The sequence below is a fragment of the Gavia stellata genome, chromosome 4 (genome assembly GCF_030936135.1).
Source record: "Gavia stellata isolate bGavSte3 chromosome 4, bGavSte3.hap2, whole genome shotgun sequence".
In the NCBI taxonomy this organism is placed as follows: Eukaryota; Metazoa; Chordata; class Aves; order Gaviiformes; family Gaviidae; genus Gavia; species Gavia stellata.
In genome coordinates, this window is record NC_082597.1 from 65,402,031 (window position 1) to 65,426,619 (window position 24,589).

The following is a 24,589-nucleotide window of genomic DNA, read 5'->3' on the forward strand; positions in this document are numbered from 1 at the left end:
TTGAAAAATGTACTCCCTGAGCTGCACACTGCAATTTTTGAAGTGAAGTGTTTGACTTGGGCTTATCAGAAGGATCATGCTGTGATTTTTTTTTTTTTTCCTTTTTAGCTAACTGATTCTGGCTTGCTGTTATGAGTACCCTGTGCTGTAGCTGAGCATAAACGCTGATGTAAAAAAAAAAAAAAAGTTTGCCAAATATCATTTCAGCCTTCTAGAATTTTCTCACTTCTCCCCAGCTGATCTACAGCAACGAACAAGTAGTTATACTCAATTTTATTCTTTTTTAAATTTGCCACTATACTGCTGAATAGATTGCTGCTTACCCAACTCCTTCCAGTACCAGCTCACCTTGGAAGCAATTGCCTCTTCCCTACCAGCTGCTGGTTGCCAGCTTCCCCTCTCCTGCATGGAGGTGAGAGCATTGCTGGAGCTGCCTCCCTGTGGGGTGGCCCTTCTCTCCCCCCAACACATGGAAGCAAATGAGGCAATAGAAAAAAGAAAAGCTGAGAAGTGCCTGTTAGTTGAAACTCCCTGATTCTCATATCATTTTGCCAGACAGAGCAACCTGCCAGCTGCACGGTGTCGTGCATGTTGGAACGGGGCCCAGCGTCCTCCTGCGGCTGAAATGCGGGGAGCTTTTTTCAGTAGGGTTTGGGGTTTCCTACACCGCTTTGAACTAACTTGTTAGCACACAGAGTCAGGCCACTGGTGTCCACTGCTCGGTGTTGCTGATGCAGCTCCCAAAACTTCATGACTATATCACAGAAGAATACCGATCCCAGCCAGGGAAGTAAAAGGAGTAAGGGATGTGAGCGCACAGGTCTTGCTTTGGGCAGGATTGCAGTAGCTGCAGGTCTCTGAATTAATGACTTTTTTTTTTTTTCCTTTGGTACACTGACCACCCCCAAATGAGGGTAAAATATCATTGCATTACTGAACCTGACTGAAGAAGGAAACTTGGTGTTTTAGTAGGTTTTCTTTAATAAAATAATTTTGAACTATAATCATGGTTAGAAATGAGAAGAAGGCATGGTTTTTTCAGCCAGAGATAGTATCGTTTGGTAGAGCAATCAGTTGTTATAATGAAAGGTTCTTTCTTTCCTTGAACCTTGGCTCACTTTTAGGCTTAGACCACTAGGCTATAGTAGCAGTTCTGTTTGAAATGAACACAGCATTTCTTTGGTCCATGAAGGTGCAACTAAATGATGAAGATCAGCGAGGCTTTGTGTTATGAGGAGACTTTGGGGTTCTTTACCTGTAAGGAAGCGTACAGAGAAATGTATGTTATTTCCATGTTTACTTTTAGTACTCAGGAAGGAAAAATAAGGTGAATAAAGATTTAGCATTAGATAAAGAGCAACATTACAGTGGCAGGATAGCCAAGACAAAGAAATAAATTACTGCTCTTGAAAACTGCAGTAGTCAGGGTGGAAAGACACTTAATGAAAAGCTGGTACCTCGAAGACATTTGGGTGAGATCAGAGAGAAATATGAGGTGCACGTGGCCTGGGCAATGAACTGGAGAAGCTGGAAAGAGGTGTAGTACCTGAAATGGATATTATTGGGTTAGCCCACACACACTCTGAAATGCCAATCATGACTGGTAGACAGGACTTGAAGGTCTGGAAAAGGTTCAGAAAAGATAGAAACCGGAGTAAAAGTGTTATAGCTGTAATGGAAATTAATGATACAAATAAGAACTACTGGTATGCATAAGATAGGATTTGTATAACTCAAAACTATTTTGGAGGAGTATGCAAAAATATCTACTGTTTTTGTGTCAACCCAAAGTTGGATATGAATTTAGTTAGAAGTCCTTGTAGTGTTATGCGTGAGAAAAATATAATAAGGAGATCTCTCATACAAGGGTTTAGCTTTCCAAATTTAGATTAAAAGGTAAATGGTGCTAATAATAATAGGGGCTAATTATTTGTGGATGTGATTTCTTCACTACCTACCATAGGACTATAAAAAGTTGATGCTATTTTAGAGTTTAATTCAGTATGCGCTTACAACTCATCCTTAAAAATAACCACTTGTATCAAGTGTTAACAAGCTGATTCAGTTTATATTAAATGGGATTGTGAACATAAATCTAATTAAAGTTTTCAATTTTAAAAGTTGATTTTTAAGAAATCAAGTAAACTGGTGATGTTTGTTGGACCAATGCAAGATTTTAAATGAAGGATTATTTCAGATCTCTTTGTATCAAAGAAAAAAAAAACTTGACGTTTGTTTCCTCAAGAAAAGAGGGGGAAAAAAGCATGTAGAGAGGATTTCGAAACCCAGCTGGGAAGCAACCCACTAAGTGCTGTCAGGTTTTTACAGGAATTTAAGAAAATGGTACTGATCATCCAAGAAAGTAGTGTCTTGGAAGTCCAGAAGTGGCAGATAACTTGGGTTTTGGTGAGTCTCAGCAGACTTAAATCTTGCAAGGGAAATGAAAAGCGAATCTAGATTTTTGGTTTTTTTCCCTAGTCCTGCAAATAAAAACAACAAAGGAAATGTGTATGTGTGCAAGGGGAGGAGGAACATTTTACATTTGGAAGATTACAGTTCACAAAGGTCTGGCTCCAAAAGTGTATGAGCATTTGCTTTGGTTTTCAATATGGGAGATCAGGTAGGACACAGGGGCATGCACCAGGTGGTGAATGAGAAAGAGACCTGGAAAAGCAGAAGTTTCTGCAGCTGTTACAGAGGTCAAATTCCTAAGAGCCGAACGCTCTTAACTTCTCTTTCACAGAGAAAACTGTGTGTTTCCATCTCGGAGTACTGCAAAAATGGCACTTGACATTTCAGATTCATTTAGACTATTAAAACATACATCAAATACTTCCTGCTGTTGTACAACTGAGGCATAGCAAATCTAATATTTATATTTAAGAAGGGGGAAAAACCAGATACAGGTAACTGCAGACCTGTTCATGTGCCCTCGATGGACTGCAAAATAGAACACATTTTGAATAAGAAAATAATTCAAAAAGTGGAGGTAAATGTTAAGTTTCATTAAACACAGCACGTGTTTACTGAAAGGAGATAGATCTCCCAAACTACCGCACTTAAAAACTGATTTTGTAGACGTGACCAATCTGGGACTAATCAATCTGTAATTTATTAAAGTATTTGTTGTGGGACTTGATGAGAAATTATTCATTCAAGCAGGAAAAAAAGAGGCATTAATGCAAAAGGTAGTTCTAATACGGGTAAGGAGTTTAATGAGGACTCAAAATGAGCAGTGTGGTGAAGAGAAAAAATGGGCTGTAGGAATTTAAGTCTGATTTTGGCATGCATTTTATTTGTTCATGATCATGGAATGAAAATGATAGTGTACTAAAAGACGAAGCTGGGAGTCATAGTTATGCTCAAAATATTGTTTATGGGCGAAGAGGAACCATACCTTTTATATATATTTATATAAAGTAACAAATTTATTGTGAGTGTAATTGAAATGCTAACAGTCTAATCCAAGAATTATTATTAGTGTAGATGTAATTATTACAGAGAAGGAATATGTCTCTGCAGATGTTATAATAATAATAATAATAACAATAACACCACCACCACAATTAACACTGTTACTCATACACTTAATTCAACTGCTTTTCCTAATGTTATGCTGACCCTTCTCCAGCTCCTCTCAGCCCTAAGATTGCTAGTTTTGTTATAGTGTTGGTGGCAGGGATGGTTATGGTGACTTGTCAGCATTTTGAGTCCTTTGTCAGGAGGAGTATGACGTTCATGTTGATGGTTTCTTCCTCACTTTAGGATCAACCTGGGTTTGGTTCTGTATTGTTTGCTAACATGCTTTTATACCTTTTTCTTTATTCATTGGTCTGCAGCTCCTGTTATGTCCAAACTTACTATATATGGCACCTTTTAGGTGTGTTGGAAACTATTTCTGTGTTCTTTTTCTTACTCCTTTATCCAGTTTTGTCCAGCTCCAGGTCCGCATTTCTTTATGTGACCATGGGTGAGTTGTTTATAGCTCAGGGGTCTCCATTGTCAAGCCTGTGCCCCATCTCGTATCTCCCATACCTGTACTGCTCTACACTGCATCCTGTGTCTCCACTTTTCAAGGTCTTTGCTAAGATACAAGTCCTATATTTCTCTATAATACATTATAATAACAGAGTTGTAAAACCTGGGTGGCTCCATACAATGACAAAGAAAAGTAAATCAAATTAGCCATAGCTAGCTGGTCAATTAGAAGAATTGCTGTTGCAGCTAAACCAAACGTGACAAAGCTGTGGACAGGCCAAGGAAAGCTCAAACAGATCAAGCCTCGACAAGCCTCAATCCTGAGGCCTTGCAAACTCACTACAAAGCCTGTGGCCTGTCATTAGCGATGGCAATACATATGGTATTGCAATGCATGCCGGGTTGCAGGGTAACAGCATTATCAACACATCTGATGTTTGGTATATTATGCTGGAAGAGCTGGAGGATATGGATGGGTTAAATCATGTGAGAAAACCTGATAGTTCAGAGTGGGAGATTACACTCATATGGACTAATAATAAAATACTTGCTTCTATAATCTGGGACCTTGCCAGTTGCTTTGGAAAGAACAGATGAAGGGAAGGGCTTGTGAGTAGTAGTTATTAACAGCAAAAAAAGCCACCTGCAAAAGGCATATGGGATCCTAGGATGTTCTGCATATGCTAGTTTCAGTAAGGCTATGAAAAATAAACACTTGCTCACTGATGGAGCTTCATCTGAAATTGGTTTGTTGGATGCTTGTGTTCAGGAAATACTTGTTCAGGTGTGAGAAATGGAGAACCTGTGTATGAGTTAATTGTGCTGACAGAGTTGCTCCAGCAAGCTTGACTTGCACTAAAAGAGATCCAAAGGTCTACGGAGCACAGCATGAAAACACCTGGGCCACCTTGGGCTGCTGACTTGGCTATGAAGGGAGCAAGCTGCATTTGCACGGTCTTGGGTTGGAAGGAGTAAAATTTTTCTCTTGGGCTGTTAGACAAAGCCTGGCATCGCATTAAAGCATCTGTAGTGCTTCTGGACCCAAATGGAAGTGTCTGCATGTGCTATGCTATGGATGCTGGTTTGGGTCTCTGGTAAAGCTGGGATTTGTGTGCTGCAGTTGGTAGGATAGGTATTTCCTAAACGAGTTGGTACACTTAGTCGTGTGGACTGTACTCATCACAGGAAATGAATGATTTAATGAATCAGGTTCAGGAGAGATGAGTGTGATTGTAAAATCAGGTCAGGAGTAGTGTGGGATTTGGAGTGGGAGGCTCAAGCTCCACTCAGAAGGTCCTTTAAACTGCGACTTCTTCCTGACTGTCTTGCTGGTGCTCAACATGCAATTGAACCCATGGTTGATGAACTCATTAATTTTCTGATCGCCTCCCATTTTTTAATTTTCCTTTCATTTTTTTACTTCCAAGCAGAAATTGACTGTGAAGTCAACTGTAAGACTGAAGTAATTCCTGCGCCTCATTTTTGTTGGGAGAAGCCACTTGCTACAGTGCATCTCAGCGGGGCTTCACTTCTCACCTCCTTACACACTTCATGTTTTCCTAACACTCTCTGTTTTAGTGTTTAACCATCATCAACTACTTCTCTCTTCTCTCATTCCTGTTTTGGTGCTCTTTTCATGGTTACTCACTCTCTTTTTCTGATCTTGTTCCACCTTACCATTTAAACTGTTCTAAACTCTTTCTCTCTCTTTACCTTTTCTTTCTTCTGAAGTTTCCTGGAGCTCCCCCACCTCAACTGTTTCTTTTCTTTCCTTTTCTTTTATTTTTGTCTCTTCCTGTTGGTTGTAAATGCTACTGCCGTTTGTTTAAGTGCTGCTGCCTCCTTGCTCTGTTTAGTGGCTGTTGTACATGATTTTAGAAACACTTCCCCTTCATGACACGATATACTTGTTACCATTAGTGTAGATAGAAGGCTCATTATAAAAAAAAAAAAGTCAAGGAGGGTTCCATTTTGCATGTCGTGAAAACACTTGTTCTTTCATTGCTATTAACGTTTTTGGCAGTTCGTTAAACCAAAGGTTGAACTGAAAGTGTTATCACAGAATCTAATGAAAAGGAAAAATTGTCACCTTCAAATTTTGAAAAAAAACCCAACCAAACACACAAAGGTTTTTTTTTCAGTGGAATATATTGTTTTCAAAAACAAGTCCAGTTTGACAAGTTTTTCTCCTCATCCATCTTCTTAATGGCCAGCTGAAATATTTGCAAGGAAAACTGAAGATTGAACTCAAATCATTACTGATAGGTGGGATTTTTTGGCCTTCTGAAAAAATATCTAACATTTAATGGGTACTGTATACAGGCTGTAGGTGATGTTTGTAATTTTGTGGGAACACCTGCCCTTCCTGATCCATCATGTGCAAAACAATTATGTAATTTTCTGTAATCGCACCAGTTACATCAAATTCAAGGTGCTGGTGTGGTGAGAGGCAAGGTCTCCTTCTGTACAACATGGCTTTTCACTTGTTGATAATTAATAGCAAAGGCACTTCAGGAAGCAGCCTGGCTCTCTCTGCCAGAGGGATATAGGTTTAGTGTTTGCCTTAGACAACTTGGCAAGTATTTTGGCTGTAGAGAGACTTGGAGTCTTAGGGAAACATGCTATATTAAGGTTCCATGTGGTTTTGTTTATAGGGCTTCTGGAACATTTCAGACTCCAAAACCCAACTATTTTCCCTACCTGTTTTGCTGAAAATAATGTTGATCAGATTTGAATTTGAGTCTCTGTCAACTTAATGTAAGGCAGCTTCCCTAGAGACAGTTATCCACAGCTTCCCGTCACTGCACTCAGCCTGTGGGGGTGCATGTGACCGCATCCCAGGTCCCTGGGGTGGGCAGCAGGGATGCAGGAGGGAGCCCCAAGCCCAGAGTGAGCGTCTCTTGTGTGTGGCAACATCCTGTGCAACAAACCCACTGGTGCTGCCTTGCTTCAGCTGGTGACATCCCCAGACAGCGCGCTGGGACGTTTTTTTGACATTGTGGGAGTATTTGCCTCTTTCTGTATGTTTCCACATGAGCACTTAACGTTCCTTCAACAAGGGAGTCTGGTGAGTTGTTTAGAATCGAGGAGGTGAGAAGATAAATTTTGTGAAAATGGGATGTCAGGTGAGGTGCAGAGCTACTGGTGGTGAAGTTTCTCGAAGGGAATGGGGCTGAGGGGAGAAGTTTGGTGTCTTAACAGTGTGGCAATTGTGGTTATGGAGAACCGTTTGAGGTAAGGTGAATAAAAAGGCAGGTTGCGTATTTTTTTTTTTTAATTGCTTATTTATTTATTTATTTCATTTTCCGTAAAACATGAGAGGCTCTAAGTGGAAACATGTAGCAGAAGAAAGAGAAACAAACCTAAGGTTGTGCAGGACTCATACGCTCTAGCTCCAGGCTGCTTGAGTTCACTGGAAATGCTGATGGTCCTTTCTTCATTACGGGAAATGGTACTTTCTTTTGAAGTAAACCAAACTGGTGCTAATGACAGCTCTTTCAGACATTTGAATGCCAAGTCTCTTGCAATCTTCACATAAACTTTATTTAAACAAAACTGTTAAATTTTCTCATCTGGCTTCTAGCATGATATTAAAGATGGATACTTAAAAGTCTGTGTGTTTGGGATTCCTCTCCTGTTTTCCATGTCAATTACAATTCTGTTGCTTTTGAACAAGAGGTTGCCAGCAGGGAATGCTGAGGAGTGCCAAATTAAATTTCAGATACATTTTGTTCTTTGTTCATGCTGAGAATTATTTCTTCCCTAAGGTTGCTGTGCTCAGCAAAGTGAGCTCAGGTTGCCTCTAAACTCTCTGTAACATCAGTTTATTTGGGTTTTTAAGGCCAGCTTAGTGGCTAGCACTGTTGACACCTCCTCGGAGGACTGGTGTAGCATGAATGTCATGATCCCTAGTTGGAAAAAAAGAAAGCAAGCTGGGGAGACCTTCCATCTGAGCGATCTCCAGTTCACCATCTTGGTACCCAGCTGTCTACTAGAGACATATGTCTGGGAAATGGGGAGGTTGCTTGCTTTTAACACATGTATTTGTTACGGCCCTTATTTCAGATCAACAATGCCAAAATGAGACAATGCAAATTATAGCAAAGTGAAAGGGAAATATGACTTTTGGTGATTGGGTAATACCTGATGGTTCACCACCAAGCAAATGTTTTTAATACCTTTGCATATTTGAATATTTGCTTCCCAAATCCAGATTTTGGGTTCGTTAGCATGCTATGTATAGCTTCTAGCTGTGTCTGCAAGTCCTATCTCTGTGCCTATTTTGCATTTCAGGCAATTAGCTTAATTGATATTAGGAGGAGACACTAATTGCAGGGGAAGGAAAAGGTAGGTAGTAACATGCCAATGACAATTAAGATAATACATTATGTATTACCTATATAAGTTTTCATGAAAGAAGCTCTTTTCAGATGTCAAGTAAGCCTAATAAGAACTTGAACCTTGCAAGGTGGACAGTGTAGCATTCCCTGCTTCATATGAACGGGTAAGCTGAAACACAAAGTATATGTTATGTTTACTTTTTCCACAAGAAATCACAGCCAGAGGTCAGTAAAGAAGAGAGAAGTTCCAGGCCCATCAGGAGCCTTGATTCTCTGAGAGTTTTCTAGAAGATGAACAATAATTACTGAACTTCCTATGGCAAAACTCATCCATAACATCAGTGATGTAGATAAGGGATTGGGTACACAGGCTGGAAAATAAGTGTTAAAAAGCTTTGTATTGTCTCTGGAATGAAGATAATTGCCCATCCTGCCAGGGGCTAATTACATTTGATCTGCTGGTATCTTGTGGCCCTGAAGCAGAGCTTCCCAAAAATGCTGTAGCAAAACTTTAGATGGGGTCCCACTTTTTACAGCCTAACCAACCGTTTTTTCCTCTCTCTTCTCGATCCCCAGAATGCAGCAGCAACAACAGCAACGTCGCATGTTCGCAGCTGCCCTCCTGGCAGTTGTTTTCATTCTGGCAGCTGTGAGTACCACCGAGGCTGGCAAAAAAGAGAAACCAGGTAAGGTCCAGTGTAATTCAGAGTTAATCCCCGAGATATGTTGCATGTGTGGGAGAATGTCAAATGCTTCTGGTTTTGTTATGAAATTCAGGTCATTCTTTAACCTTTTGACATACAGGGTAGGGATTTGTGGCTGTGACATGTTCTGTGTTAAACAGGAAAACAGAAAGTAGTTTCCATGAAAGCTGGCAGCTTGGCAGCCCCAGAGACTGGAATCCTCGGTTTATCACAGAGTGGGTATTTCAGGGCAGCTTAAAATTTGCTCTGGGAATAGGTTCGTGCTTGACTTAGGGAGACCCAAACAGGAGTGATGAAAGAGCAGTTATCATGTTCAGTGTTGTATAAGACGATGCTACGTCAATGCTACGCCAATGCTGTGTGATGTGGAAATCCTCCGACAAAGTATTGAACTAACTTGCTGCTGCAGATAGACAGCCAGACATCCAGTGGTAATTGCTTTCTGTCAGTGATCAACTCAGACCTCATTATAGGATAGACAGGCCTGGGGTGGAAAATTCACATCTATCAAACCCAGTTTTGACATTTTTTAAGGAACACAGCTTTTGGTGTTTTCCTTAAGGTCTTAATATTTACAGGCTACTTACACACCAGTTAATATGGCCTGTGAGTCTGTCAGAATTAGTGTTCCCATTAAAAAAAAAAAAAGCTGTTTCTAACCATTGTGGCTGTATGGAAATATGAGAAAATGTGAATGTAACTATACAAGAGCTAGAAGGAAAATAATTTTATATAAGGTTATTTAAAGTTACTTGTGATGTTTTGGGGGCCTAACTAATTATTTTTGTGAACCCTTGGGTTTGATAACATTGCTGCCTTTTCTCATCAGACTTGAGTTTAAGGATTTAAATGAAATCATGATCCTTACTTTTGTCCCTGAGCAACAAACCCACCTATATTAACAGCATTTCAAGTACAGTTCTCAATGTAGTTTTTTCTTCGCCTTTGGAGTTTTGGTCATATTCTGACATAAAATGTGACATAGTATACCAGATGAAAAGTTTGTATCCCACAGTTGTTCCCTGGAGGTGCTCAAATCCTCTGATACACAACATCAACACATACATTTCAAATCTGTAAAGTGTGTAGTGTTTCAGTTGGAACTGAAAATATTTGCATGCCATCAGCTACTGGGGACAGAGGAGTGTCCTTTCTGAGTGAGCCCTCCTGCGTGTTTTGGTCAGTGATCCCTGAGGGTTTCTAGATGATTCCCCATTCTGAAGATGAGAATCCACTTGAGAATATCTACGCGGACTAGTAGACATATAGTGGGACTGAATTTGAATGATCCACCCTGCTTTGGAGACAAAGAGGCTGACCTGTCTCTGCAGAACTGTGAAGAGGATGCCAGACCTTTTGCTTATGAAGCAATTGTTCTATGAATGTCTTCCTTATTCACTCTTTCAGGTGCTGCGACTGTTTAGTGATGTTTAGGGAGCATCTCCATGGGCTCGGGGTACTGACCGCTTCTCTTGCTTGGGTTTGGTTCCTTGTCTTCATCCAGAGAAAAAGGCGAAGAAGTCTGACTGTGGGGAATGGCAGTGGAGCGTCTGTGTGCCCACCAGTGGTGACTGTGGCCTGGGGACACGCGAGGGCACTCGCACTGGAGCCGAGTGTAAACAAACCACCAAGACTCAGAAGTGTAAGATTCCCTGCAACTGGAAGAAACAATTTGGAGGTAAGCATCAATCTCTCAAGGGATTTGCTTTGGTTTTTACTTAAGTGTGGAGCAGGAAGCCTGTATTTTCTGCTTAACCCCTTGGTGAAGGGGCTACTTCTATATTTCAAGTTCATTGCGGCTGGAACACATAAAGCATCAGAAGTCAGCTTCTTCACAGCAAAGCAGCTTCTCTGCAGAGAGTCCATATAACCTACTTATTGTAAACTCAGTTTTCCAACAGTGTGTTTAAATCTGGTCTTCTGTGGCGTACAACCCTGTATAAGGCAGCAATGTAAGTGTCGCGTGTTCTCTCACAGCTGTGAATCTCTGCGATGGTTGCCACAGGCTTTACGTGACCTTGCGATGTGTGATTTGCAGCATGGAGCATGGGTGGCTACCAGTGTGTGCATTGAAAGAAGTGAATGAAGACCAGTGTATTTCATCTATATTATTCAGTTCAGAAGGATCATCTGTAACAGTTCAGAAAGATATGTCAGATCTGTCCTGGACAACATGTCTGTCTAGGACTCAGATTGGATTACTCCTGCAAACTTGGTTTTTTTTTTTCTAGTAAACACCTTGTATGGCTTTGACATCATTGTGACCTTACCGAGGCAATCAGTGCAGCAGTTACAGACTTGACAAGTTCATAGTTGCAAATACATTCTTGAAACTATTCAATCCTTATTTGGTAACCTTTGGCATCACGCAAATGGAGGAACAGCCATATAGAATGTGAATGAGATTTCCCACTGCTGTTTTTTATTTCCTTTTTTATTTATTGTGTATCTTCACAGTTGAATGTATTTTCCTTTATATGACAGTAATACATTATCCATGCAAAAGCAAGAGGATCCCATTTTAAAGCATCTGGGGGGTCGACTGCAATTATCACTGCCAATCACCTGTAAATTTTTCTTGGGATTCCTTTCTTCAGTTGCATGATCCTTTTGTCTACAAGCACTGACTGGCTGTGATATCCTATTAGACTGATAACATTTTTGTTTTCATACTCAGTCATTCTGTTTTAAAAATTGCTATTTATTTACTTGTTGCAGCGGAGTGCAAATACCAGTTCCAGGCCTGGGGAGAATGTGACTTGAATACTGCCCTGAAGACTCGAACCGGGAACCTGAAGAGAGCCCTTCATAATGCTGACTGCCAGAAGACTGTCACAATCTCAAAGCCCTGTGGGAAGCTTACCAAACCCAAACCTCAAGGTAAATTCCATTGGCTGAAAGCTGCACACTAGTTCATTTAAATCACTGGATTTGCGATGTCCTGCATGCTTCAGTGGGAACTCAGTAGTATAGGAGACTGTATTTCATGGCCTTTCCTCAGTTCTGCATGCTGCTACCTCCCAGCAGTCAGGCAGACAATATTCCTGAGTTGTGTAGTCGAGGCAGTCTCACACACAAGAGGTGAGCTGCAGATTAGAGCTCCAATTTTAACCTTAGACCATCTGTGCTGCTACCAGTTTGCTTATGCGCACTAGACCTCCAGTGTACAGATCCTTTTCGTAACTCACCTGTTGACGGGAACAGACCAATAATAGCATGTAAAAACATCTCTCAGTAAAGACGCCTTTTGTATAGGTTTTGTTTTGTATCGACTAATGATTAGTTGAAAAAGGGACTGCTTTCCTTCTGGACAGGTAGTATTGAAGGGACATTCTTCTCACTGCATGTTGAAAAGAGGGTATGTGGATGTTTTGTGCTCTTGAGGTCGTATATTTTTTATTCAAAGATAGCAGGAAGGAGAGTACGGAATGTGTACGTCTTATTTAAATGAGAGTGACAGTGTAATTCCTAGTACACAGAAAGGCATATGCCCTGCATTTGTGTTTCCAGGCATCCCTTAGACAAACTTATTTTCTTTCTAATCATTAAAGTCTTTTAATTTACTCTTTTGTTGGAGTAGCAGGTGTTATGTGTGTAGGATGATTTATAGTGGGAGCTAAAACTGTGAGATCTTGTTTGAGATACAGAAGTAATGTGTTTTGAGTGGATTATACAAGCTATGCTACACTGGCATTTGTTTGCTTAAAACCAGCTAGGTTTGACACATTCCAGGCTCTGAATACTTGGATAATTATAAAAATAAATGTGATTAGGAGTGACAGGTGCAACTTGGACCAGCAATTTTCAAAGTGTGGATGGTGGTGCACCATTGATCTGAGGAGTACCTGCAGGTGGCCTGCTCTGCTTGTGCAACCAGACACACGTCTGGTGAGGTTGCAGATGCTTTCTGTGTGTGTGCATGCATCCATCTGCTTTGCAGTCAGTACAGCTGTAACTGGTCTTCCTCGCACACCATCCATGGAGTTACCAGATAAGCGCTGAGTGTAGACCCTGCATGGATAATGACAAGCTGTGAAGCAGAAAGGATACAACTAGATCTTCAGAGACCAGCTGACTTGGTTGAGTTGGCAGCAATAAACATCTTCATTTGGGGATGGAAGTGACTGGGTGGGAATGCAGGAAGGGCTTTGAGCTGTGTGATTTTATTGTTTATTAGTTTGCGGGGATGGACATTTTTTTGTTTTGTTTTTTTTTGAGTAAGTTTCCATGCCTAAGTGGCATTTGAGAGTTTATTGAATGAAGCTTCCTATTGTGCTGTCAGAATGCCTCTGCCGCCCAAGCCACTAGTAGCCCTCTGCCTTGTTCTGCTCCTGCTGAGTCAGTATATTCTGTCAATGGCTGTCAGAAGAGCGGAGAGGGAGACAAAGCAGAGTGTTGAAGCAGCATCATTTTGTGAGAGCAGCGCTGTTGGGTGGTACAGGGTTGTTTTCAAGTTATGGTTTTAAAGGCAGAGATTGTGAAATTGCTGGATTGGAGTTAACTTTAACTGATTCTAGATATCATAAAATCATAGAATCATTTAGGTTGGAAAAGACCTTTAAGATCATCAAGTCCAACTGTAAACCTAACACTGCTAAGTCCACCACTAAACCATGTCCCTAAGTGCCTCATCCACACGTCTTTTAAATACCTCCAGGGATGGTGACTCAACCACCTCCCTGGGCAGCCTGTTCCAGTGTCTGACAACCCTTCCAGTGAAGAAGTTTTTCTTAATATCCAATCTAAGCCTTCCCTGGTGCAACTTGAGGCCATTTCCTCTTGTCCTATCACTTGTCACTTGGGAGAAGAGACCAACACCCACCTCTCTGCAACCCCCTTTCAGGTAATTGTAGATAGCGATAAGGTCTCCCCTCAGCCTCCTCTTCTCCAGACTGAACAACCCCAGTTCCCTCAGCCGCTCCTCATCAGACTTGTGCTCCAGACCCTTCACCAGCTTCGTCGCCCTTCTCTGGACACGCTCCAGCACCTCAATGTCCTTCTTGTAGTGAGGGGCCCAACACTGAACACAGCATTCGAGGTGTGGCCTCACCAGTGCCAAGTACAAGAGGACAATCACCTCCCTACTCCCGCTGGCCACACTATTTCTGATACAGGCCAGGATGCCATTGGCCTTCTTGGCCACCTGGGCACACTGCTGGCTCATCTTCAGCCAGCTGTCAATCAACACCCCCAGGTCCTTTTCTGTGGGGCAGCTTTCCAGCCACTCATCCCCAAGCCTGTATCATTGTGTGGGGTTGTTGTGACCAAAGTGCAGGACCCGGCACTTGGCCTTGTTGAACCTCATACAATTGGCCTGGGCCCATCGATCCAGCCTGTCCAGATCCCTCTGCAGAGCCTTCCGACCCTCGAGCAGATCAACACTCCCGCCCAACTTGGTGTAGTCTGCAAGCTTGGTGAGGGTGCACTTGATCCCCTGATAAAGATATTAAAGAAAACTGGCCCCAATACTGAGCCCTGGGGAACAGCACTTGTGACCAGCCAGCAGCTGGATTTAACTCCATTCACCACAACCCTTTGGGCCCAGCCATCCACCCAGTTTTTTTACCCAGTGAAGAGTGCACCTGTCCAAGCCATGAGCAGTCATTTTCTCCAGGAGAATGCTGTGGGAAATGGTGTCAAAGGCATATGAGTGAGTTATAGCTGAGACTGAAATTTGAATTGGGACTGACTGCAGCATAGTTATGTGTTTTAACTTAATTGGGAAACCTGACTTCATTTGATTTGAAGGAATGCAAAAGGAGAAATTGGTACAAACTTAGGTTTGTGGTCATAATAACTGTGGGCAGAAAATCTGCTCTCCTGATTTGCGTTAGAAATCTCATGGCATCTTCCTGCATGCCACCTGCTCATTGATCTGCTGTTCACATTAGTAGGAGCAGCATGCATGGAAGTCACACACTTGCAGCCTGCCTGGACCCTGAGCTAAAGATAAGAAATCCATGTTGCGGATCTGTGGGCTTAATTACATAGGAGCTACACCGGACAGTATGTTGGCAGCAGTAGGAAGAACTAGAGTAAGAAATTAGGTCAAGCAGATTAGTACTGTGTGAAATGTTGTGCCCTACTAAGCTTTTATTTCTGAGTTAAAAATCTGAGTGCTGATATGTTGGCTGGAATAAGAGTATTTGTTTTCTTCCTGAGGTGAAGGAAATTACAGGTTGGAGGTAAGTCCCTCACCCACATCTAGATAAAGGAAAAATTAAACTGTATTCAATCTATAGCTAGAATAAGACCCAATTTAATTCTTTGGAGACAAGAAGTAAGATCTAGATTATTGTCTGAGCACTTGGAATGGACTGCAGGTACATATTAGGCTCCCTTTTCACCCATAGCTTCGCATCAATGGCTCAAAACTACAAGAGAAAAAGCATATGATAGGTTATTTGGAAGCGGCATTTTTTTCCTGAGGTATAGTGTTGCATAGTGTTGTACTGATATGCAGCTAGACCTAAATGCAGATCAAGTGCTGTACATTCCTACTGTGATTGCCTGGAGTAGCAGGGCAGTGACCTTCTGGCATTTGGGAGCTCTGGCAGCAGAATAGTAAGTGAGGGGCTTATTCATTACAGAAATTGGTTCTACCACTAAATGGTTACCTTTCTGACTGGTGTGTGCTTCAAGAGCTGCATCATCACTGAATACATCTCTGACAGCAATAGGTTGGGAGTACCAAAAGCAGATGTGAACTGACTGAAAATATTGCACTGAAAAATACTAGTATATTCAGAAAAAGGGTGGTTTTCATGATTTCCCTCACTAACCCCTTTTCCTGTGCCCTGAAATTTACCTTGTATTAGGTCGTGTTTGTAACCCATCCATTACATCACTTTTCCTTTTGATTTCATATTGTAAATGGGATGAGTAAAAGCCTCTATTTAGCTTCACTGGTCAATTGTAGTTTTATGTATCTTCTGTCACTTGCCATCTTTTAAAGCTAAAACCTCTGACTTAAGTATTTCATTGTATAACAATTTATCCATGATAAGAATACTGTCTACTGGACTTACCTAAATTCCTTCTATTATTGCTAAATCATTTCTGAGGTAAAGAGACTGGACTGTACACAGCATTCCAAGCATGTCCTTTACAGATTTGTGTTGAAAAAGAAAGTGTCATTGTAATACTTCCTTTATCATTCATTACACCCACTAAATAACCTAAATATGTTTTTCTTTTGATCACTGCTTGCATGTGGAGCAGATATCTTTATCTCAGACCTTCACAATTCTCCCTAACTCCTACCTTTTTTTAAAAAATTAATTTATGTGGTTAGTTAAGATTATTTCATCTAGGCTTGACCAATGAAGTATTGTGAATCAGATTTCACCTGACATGTTTCCTTAGTGTGGCTTGGTGTCTGAAGTTCCTCCTCACCTTCTCTCTTCTGTGAGAAAAACGCAAATAAATTGATGTCATCTGTAACTGCTGCTCTCCTGTTGCTTATCCACCTTTCCAGCTCATGAACATGCAGCAGCTTTGCTGGTAGGATGAATCCTGTGTCTCTATCCTCTCACCTATCTATTTGGAAGATGACTGCTGTTTCATAGAAGAAGAAAAATCCCAAGGGTTATCATTTTGCACATTTGCTGATAAAAGTATATTTTGATTTTCCAGGAACTTCTATGAGCTGTGGCAAAACTCATGCTAAATTAAACCAGGAGATACTCATTAACCTTGGGAATCAATGCCTGCCTCATAAACTAGTGATCTAAGTGTTCTTACGGATTTGTTTTATCACTAGTCAGCATTCATGGAAAAGACTTAAAATCTTTTTGAAGCACTCCCATTAGTTTAGAAACTATATATAAAAAAAGAAAATTGTATTTTTTCCTTATTAACAATTTCTTTGTCTCAGTATTTTTTCTTCTGAGCAGCTGACTCTAAATATGGCTTGTAGTCTGCGACACTTGGACATCTTGGAGCTCACTGCTTTCAAGAGGAGAATTATTAGAGAAACTCTGCTGTATGTTGGATTTAAGGGGCAGAGCAGATGATGTATCAGGAATTTGAATTTTATCTGGATTTCTGATGAGCTCTTTTCTCCATAGCTTTGCTGAGGTGTTCTCAGATTGGAAGACAATAGCTTGGTCTTGGGCTGCTGTGCTAAAGTATAGTTAACCAAGGATGAAAACTGTCATCCGTTCTTGAATTTGTGCATCTGGACAGAGAGATTGTCAGCAATGTGACAGTGATATCCCAGACACCATGGTTTGTGTATTTAGTACACAAATGAGGTCATGAGAAAGCCTGTCACAAAGGCTGGAAAGGATGAAAGGATAATTTTTATCACAAAATCCCAGCGGAGGCAGCCACCTCTCCTCTAGCACACACAATTGCATATTCTAATCAGTGTCTGCAAGGCTGGGGATGTTCAAGGTCTCCCTAAACTATCTTGACAGATGTGAAAGACTCAGGCACTTCTGTCGAGTGGCTGCTCTAATGGCCAACTTGCACTGAAGAGCAGAAAATGCTTCCGACATACTCCATCTGTCCTACTTCACTGCTACCCAAACTTGATTGATGGTTGTTCGAGTTCCAGCCAGAAAGTAAAAGAATGGGGTATTGTCAGGATTCAGGAAACATTTTGCTTTAACCGTTGAGAGAGGAGGAATTTATTTTTATTGGGCTGGGTTGCCTGATAGGCTTTATTTCTTTTTTCACTCTTTCCATCACTCTCATTCTTCCTCTCTCTCTCTCTCCATATCTCTGGTACTTTAGCTATTTATTCTCCTGATTAAGATAAAATTAAATAGAATAAGCAGTTTGCCTGCTCTTTCTGCAATGTACCCTTCATTTTTTGAATTATGCTCCTTTTTTCTCTGATAACTTTTTCTCCCAGCTGTATTTAGTCCTTTTTAATAAATCTCCCTTCCCAACTTTTCACCAATTTACAGTATATCTGATCTATGAGTTACTTTATCCTGGCTCAGCTCAGTCCTTGCCACATAAGAAAAAAATACCAATTAAGGTTGGCAAACATTAACTCTGCTTACACCACTGTTGTCTTTAATAACTGGGATGGTGTCCAAAGATCACTTCCTCCAACATGGAGTGTTTGGAAAGGTTTCTCACATGAAGGTAAGACCTACTGGAGTTGTTAATGGCTGTAATCTCTTTCCTGTGATGCAGATCAGGTGTAGCATTTGAGGGTCTAGCAAGGTGTCAGTGCAGTTCCCTGTGTTTGGCACAGTGTGCGTGCTACTGCAGTGGAGGAAAGACTACACTCTGTGTGTTTTTAATAATTTCATATTGTTTGAAGAGTTTTACTTAAGAGTTTAGTGCAATATAAATAATCTGCACTACATTGTTTCTTTTATCTAGTAATCTTTACAGGTAGCAATTAGCTAATCCTCTTATCACTCCTTGGAGCTGAGGAAGTATAATTTAAAGAAAAGTGATAATTGAAAGTCAGAAAGGCTAAATGATTTTACAGGTTTATCAGTGGCAGGTCCAGGCACTCAGCTAGGAGCTGTTGACTCTTGGCTCCATCCTTAGACTAGTAGCTGCTGCTCCTTTTTTTCCTAGTCTGCAATTACAATTACCAGAATGTGACAATTTACTTCAGGGTGAGTGTCTGAACTACAGTCTTTAGCTAGGGTCTTTGGTCTTGACATTAGTAATCTCAGTGGACTTAAATCGGTGTCAAACACTGTCTTACCTTGTGTCTTCTTAGGGAGCTCAGTGTCAAAACATAGAGCTGGACTTCTGTTAATGAGCAGGTATATCCCCATCCTTACTTTGGTGCCAGGAGCAGAAAACAACGTGGTTTTTGAGCACTACAGTGGCAGCCTTGATTTCTACTTGTGCTTTGGCAGGGTGACTGGGCTGCTGGCTGGCCCAAGGAGCTGACAGTGATGTCTGAATGAGTTGCTCACCTGATAAGCTCAGACAGACTTCATTGCTCAGACAAACTGTGTGCTGCACTGACGAAAATGACCACCTGTGGCTCACTCCATTTTGCATGTTGGGCAATCTGCTTTTTCTGGGGTGCCCTCCCTCAACTTTGCCTTTGTGCAGCAACAAAATGTCTGCTTCTAAAGAGTAGCTGGAGGGGACACAGGGGGAGAATAAATGACTTGTTAGGACTGTGATTTTCTTTTGTTTGAAAGATGCTGGTGTCTCCTGTTTCGGCATCACACTCGTGCTGTATCTCCCTCTGTAGGTTTCAGAATTCCCCATCTTTAATATAACTCATTAGTCGTGCAGGCATGCAGCTAGTGTAATAATTAGTATTACAGGAGGCAGAATAATAGGATCTGCTCAAACTAATTAGATATAAAAATGAGGGATTTTCTCATATTAGGAAACAGCTGTGATAGTTAAACAAAAACCTGAAAGGCAAAATTGGGAGGTTTTTCTCTTGCTCAAAAGGATGAGGCAGGTTTATTCAAGAATGGCCTCTGGCACTGATTGTGGGCCTGCAGTGAAATGCAGTGATCTGAGCTTTGCGGGGCAGACACTGGCAGTGGATTCCCAGTGGGAACACCATAGCTGGCTGTTATTGTTGTTGCTATCATCATGATTATTTGTATTGCATGAGTGCCCAGAGACCCCCGATGAAAAAGGGTGCCGTTGTACTAACTACTGCCTAAACATTGTGAGAGGCAGTTTTGCCATGAATAATTTATGCCTTATGGAACTGAGAAATGTGAAAACCAAGAGAAGAAACAGTGGTCTAGAGGGATAAGACTGGGTACTAAATGTTTGGTTGTGTTTCCCTGTGCCCCTTGCTAATCTGAGGACAAGGCTTGTTGTTTCAAGATGAAGTAAAACTCACTGGAAACTCGAGGCTCTGGGACACATCTCTGTGATGTGGCTTCTGCTGCCATAACATGGGGGAATAATATTTTTCTCAATTTAAGTGGGAGCAAGAGTAAGCCATATAAGAAAAATAAACACAATGATGATTACAGTGTGGACCAGCCTCAAGCTGCTAGTAAGCTGCCAGTGCAGCCCATAACTAATAAAGTTTGGATGTCTTTTAATTGTAATTGTGTTTTTTCTGCTTCCATTTCCTTATGTTTCTTGGAGACTTTGCACTCTAGTCTCCCTTGAGACTGCTTTTGTACCTTTGAAAAATTATACTGTTTGGATAAGTAATTTGAATGCATCGTCAGATCATTACATAATATCAATCTGATTGACACAGCCCTTATTCCAGGGAGCAGGAAATGCTTGTAGGAGAAGGAAAAAGATAAATATTTTTTAAAAAGAAATATTTTTCAATTTTTAGTTTTAGTTGTTCTGCAGCTTTTACAGGTGTTTTTGAAAAGAAAACGTTGGGAATTTTCATGGGAAACCTAGACCTCCGTGTTTTCTCACCCCCTGGTTTGTATTTTAGATTCTTTTTTTTCTGTGCTGCCCCAAAAGATGAAAAACTGGATGTGACAAATGTTCTTGTTTAACCCTTTTGTGCCTGCAGGAGTTTCTTTTAGGATTTAATACAGACCTTTGTGGGTGAAAGTTTAAATAGCCTTGTCTGTGCCAATTCTGTAACATGCTTATTGTCTCACTTTCCTGGCTTGCAAGAGCAGTCCAGCCTCCTTGGCATTAGTCAGTGCCCTTGAGCAGTGAAAATGCCTGAAGCTGTGGGACTTTCAGTGATAAAAGATATGCCATCAGCAAATGTTTACACTCATTACTGTTCCCAGCAGTGAAACAGAGAGAAAGCTCTGTTCCTTCCTTTCTGTTCTTTCCTTTCCTTTTCTACTTCTTCACTTCCTTTCCTTTCAAGCTTTTTCCCCCCTTCTTTATCCCTCCATCTCATTTTCCATGTCACCACGTCTCTATCTTTTCTTCTATCTGTGCTTACTGCAGAAGTTTTGCAGGCAACTTTTCAGAGACTGGAGCACGGATCAAAGCAATGCCTGTGTCCTTTGCCCTGAGTGTAGATCCCATCTGGGGCAGATGCAGAAAGTACAACCGAGAAAGGCATGTGCCTGGTTTTCAAAAATTAACTAAATAAAATGGGGTCTCTATTCACAGTAAATCACAAATAACTTTCTGCTAAATAGCTATTTACTGATCAGTTTGACGTATAAACTGCCTCAGTGTGTGATCTTTTTGCTTCTCTGTGGATACAGGTAAATGCCAAACTCCAAATGGAATATTAATACTTTTTGTTTTCAGCAGTCTCCTGCAGACATGTGAATGCAGAGAGTAAACTCTAAATGTATCAGTGTGTGCCTGCACCTGTCTCGCTGGCATTAAGAGGGATCCTGTGTACAGCATAGACAAAGGACTAAAGAGGCAGCTGGGACTGGGTCCCTCTTGTGCTGAGCATAGAACATGACAAAGATCAGTAAGGAAGTCCATACCCTACTGAAGCAGCAGTACAAATGTACCAGAGGCAGATAAGAAGCAGCAGCAAATAGAATAGCAAAGTGAGCTACTTCTGGAAATAATGTTCCAGTTAGCCAGACCTCTTCAACAGTCTCCAGTTGCAAAACGAGCGTCACTCGAAAAGTTTATCCATTGCAGTCTTCCGCATACTTACTCTTAAGGCTCTAACGTCTTAGATACACTTGACCCAGACTTAAAGAAAATGAGATGAAACTTTCCTGATCTTTGTCTTCGGGCAATTAGGCCATCTAGCAAAATCAGAAAATGTGTGTGTCTCTGTGTAGGCAATTTTGAAACTTTTTCTCCTGAATTTTTGAATGAAGGGAATCACCAAAATTAAACCTTTCTGATTAAAATATTTGGCTTCAACAAATTACCTCTTAAAAAACCCCTTCCTGTAATTCCTGATGACTTTTATGTAAGGATGTTAAAAGTGAATGTTTTTCAGGACTTACATCCAAAAGTCAGGTTCAAGCAATGGCTTCTGACTGTCTAAGATAATTTCAGAGCTTTGTGGATGGTTTTAGAATAAATTGGATTAATTTTTCCCTGCATTTATTTCTTCTTGAAATTCCAATGAGAAAGAAAATGAGTGAAATTTTCCATGCATGGCTCTTTAGTCCATTTCTTTGTCAGATATGTTAGTGTTTTTTACAGACTTAAATCCACCTGGTCCCCGTTCATAACATGCATTGCAGTGTGCCTTCCTGGCTTGTACGGTGTAGCTTCACCCTTTAGGTTTGAACTGGGTCCATCTTGTGTTCAACTGGGAACAAATCCAAGTCTATCCAAAATGGAATTTAGCAAAGTGAGCAGCAAAACAAAACCTGCTGGAGGGGAGCGACTGGAAGACTGAAGAAATTGAGAAACACAGGCAACTAGAGAGGGTCATTAAACAGCACAGAGCTGAAGTATAGGGGATATAATCAATTGTAATATATTAATGAATTAAAGTCACATCAAGATCATTGATTCATTGGAGAGTTGCCTTCTACTGCTGTTTAGCTAGTGGAGTATTGCTTTTTTTCCGTCCACTAGAACTATGTGTTGCTCAAAGAGGCTTTTCAAAAGAATTCATTTTGGAACAGAATTGCTATTGTAATATAGTTTTTCTTTCTTAAACTCACTCACACAAATGCTTTATATAAGGCAGGAAAATAGGAGGAAAATAAATTAGATGGCCATGAAAGGTTCTCTTTCTCTAGAAGCAGAAGAAAAACCATGTTTAAAGGGTATTTCAGAAATCAAGGGATTTCTTTCTGCAATCATGGAAATCACAAGATAGTATAGTTTCTGTTCCTAGAGAGCAGAGTGAAGGCCTTTAGGATGAGATTTTTTTCACCAAGGGATAAAATCCATAGCTTTGTCAAAATCTTGACTGCTCCCTTCCACGTGGGTTGGCATTTTATCCCCAAAATTCAGAAGTGCCCTGCACCTAATGGCACCATTGTCCTGCACCACCATGGCAACCAGGTGCTTTGGAAAATTTTCCCCAATGAGAGGTAGAGAGCCCTTTAGAAAACCTGCCTTCCTCTGTACTCAGTGGGACTGAGTGCTAGCTCCTAGGAAAACTGTGTCCTGAACACCTGGTGTTGAAATTCTTTGCTCTAACCTTCTATCAGCACAGCTTTTGCTATTTTGAATGATTTATATTGCTTTTGGGGACACTGCTTGGCTTTTATATATAGGAGTTCAGCAGCACAATGAGTGAATTGTTACCTCTTCTCAACAAATGAAAATAAATACCTGCAAATCTTGGCTTACAAAGCTTGGCTTCCATTAAAATGTAATTACCTCCCTTTTGTGCCTTATACATTAAGAGTGGCTTCAAATGGTATGTGGTTCTGTTCGACATAATTACTTTCCTTTGCTGCTTGCATAGTAAGAATAAGGCTCCAGAATAAAGATTACTATTTAAAGAGGGCTGCTGCCATTCCAAATTATGTAGAGAAAGTTCTGCATATCAAATTAATTTGTTTACTCAGTAAGATCCTCACTGGAATTTTTGTTGCTGGTCCTCATGGACCCACAGAAGTGGGTCCAGTGCTAATCCATGACCACACAGCTTTTAATCCCGTGAATAATTCTTAGGCATACAGCTATTCATAGGGTTATTCAGGTGATGAATGATTAGATAATGCAGTGTGTGTGCATTTACACAGTTTGCTCTTGCAGGGCTGTTCGTCCAATGCTACATGGGTGTTTTTTATCCCTCTGGAAGTGCTCAGGGTTCCAGGGGGGAGCAGGATGGCTGTGCAGTGCTTGGGTGCTACGCTCTGCAGGGTCTGCCAGGTGTTCTGAATTTGGTCTTTGCATGTGCCCTGGTCCAGGATCCTGGCCTCCATCTGAGCAAGAGCACTGCTAGGCAGCCTCTCACTGTGGGGTAAGAGGGAAGGAGGAAAGTGTGTGCTGTAAAACAGACACAAAAATTGAGGACTCTTTTGTCATCCTCATTACTATTCTGGAGCATACGTAGCTCACTCTTCCAGTACTTTTGTTTTGCTGCAAGGATGCACAGGAATGATAAATCTAAGTATTTCCTTGAGGTAAAGGAAGCCCGGTCCAGAATAGAGAAGGCATAGCTTCTGCTGCTGCTTTCCTCAGTGTGTCTGTGTGCTGAACCATGCTGGAGGTGGAAGGACAGTTTGGCTGGGGCACTAACACACATGGTGCACTTGGAGCAGTAGGCAAACAGCTACACTCATCTGTTCCCTGCACTGCACAGCCTGCTCGCCTCAAGTGTTGAGAGACAGTGAGAGATAGCACCCACTCCCACCTCAGTACTGACACTGGTATTGGTAGGATAAACACTTTTGATAAGGCACATAATGTATTAAAATTAATGTATTTAACTGTAAATATCAAATGTATTTACATACCTTTCACAAACTTTTATGTTGAGATGCTCCAGTTTGTGCCCTGTAAGCCAGATGTGGCCTGTAGGATAATTCTGTTGCAGTTAGGCACTTAGCCTGGCTGAGCGGTCCCTGAACTGGCCAAAGTCCGCTCTCTTGAAATCCAGGGTTCTCATGCTGCTTTTTGCTTTGCTCCTTCCTCTCTGGATCCTGAACTCCACCATAGGTAGCTCATAAAGATACCTCCGACTGGTGTCTGGGTCAGCACTGAAAAGACTGGACCACCTAGCTTTAAAGCAAATGGTGCCGTGAATAGATTCAGATTAAAATTCTGCATGGGCTGGTGTGA

The 24,589-nt window shown here is 41.1% G+C and overlaps 1 protein-coding gene across 1 annotated transcript in view; it reads left to right on the forward strand.

Moving 5' to 3' along the window:
* Positions 1-24,589, forward strand: part of PTN (pleiotrophin) — a 77,663-nt gene that overhangs the window by 43,920 nt on the left and 9,154 nt on the right. Inside the window, exons 2-4 of the mRNA XM_059815985.1 lie at positions 8,895-9,004; positions 10,527-10,700; positions 11,741-11,902. Coding sequence (XP_059671968.1) covers positions 8,896-9,004; positions 10,527-10,700; positions 11,741-11,902 — 445 coding nt within the window. The 5' untranslated portion in view covers position 8,895. The remainder of the gene's footprint in view (positions 1-8,894; positions 9,005-10,526; positions 10,701-11,740; positions 11,903-24,589) is intronic.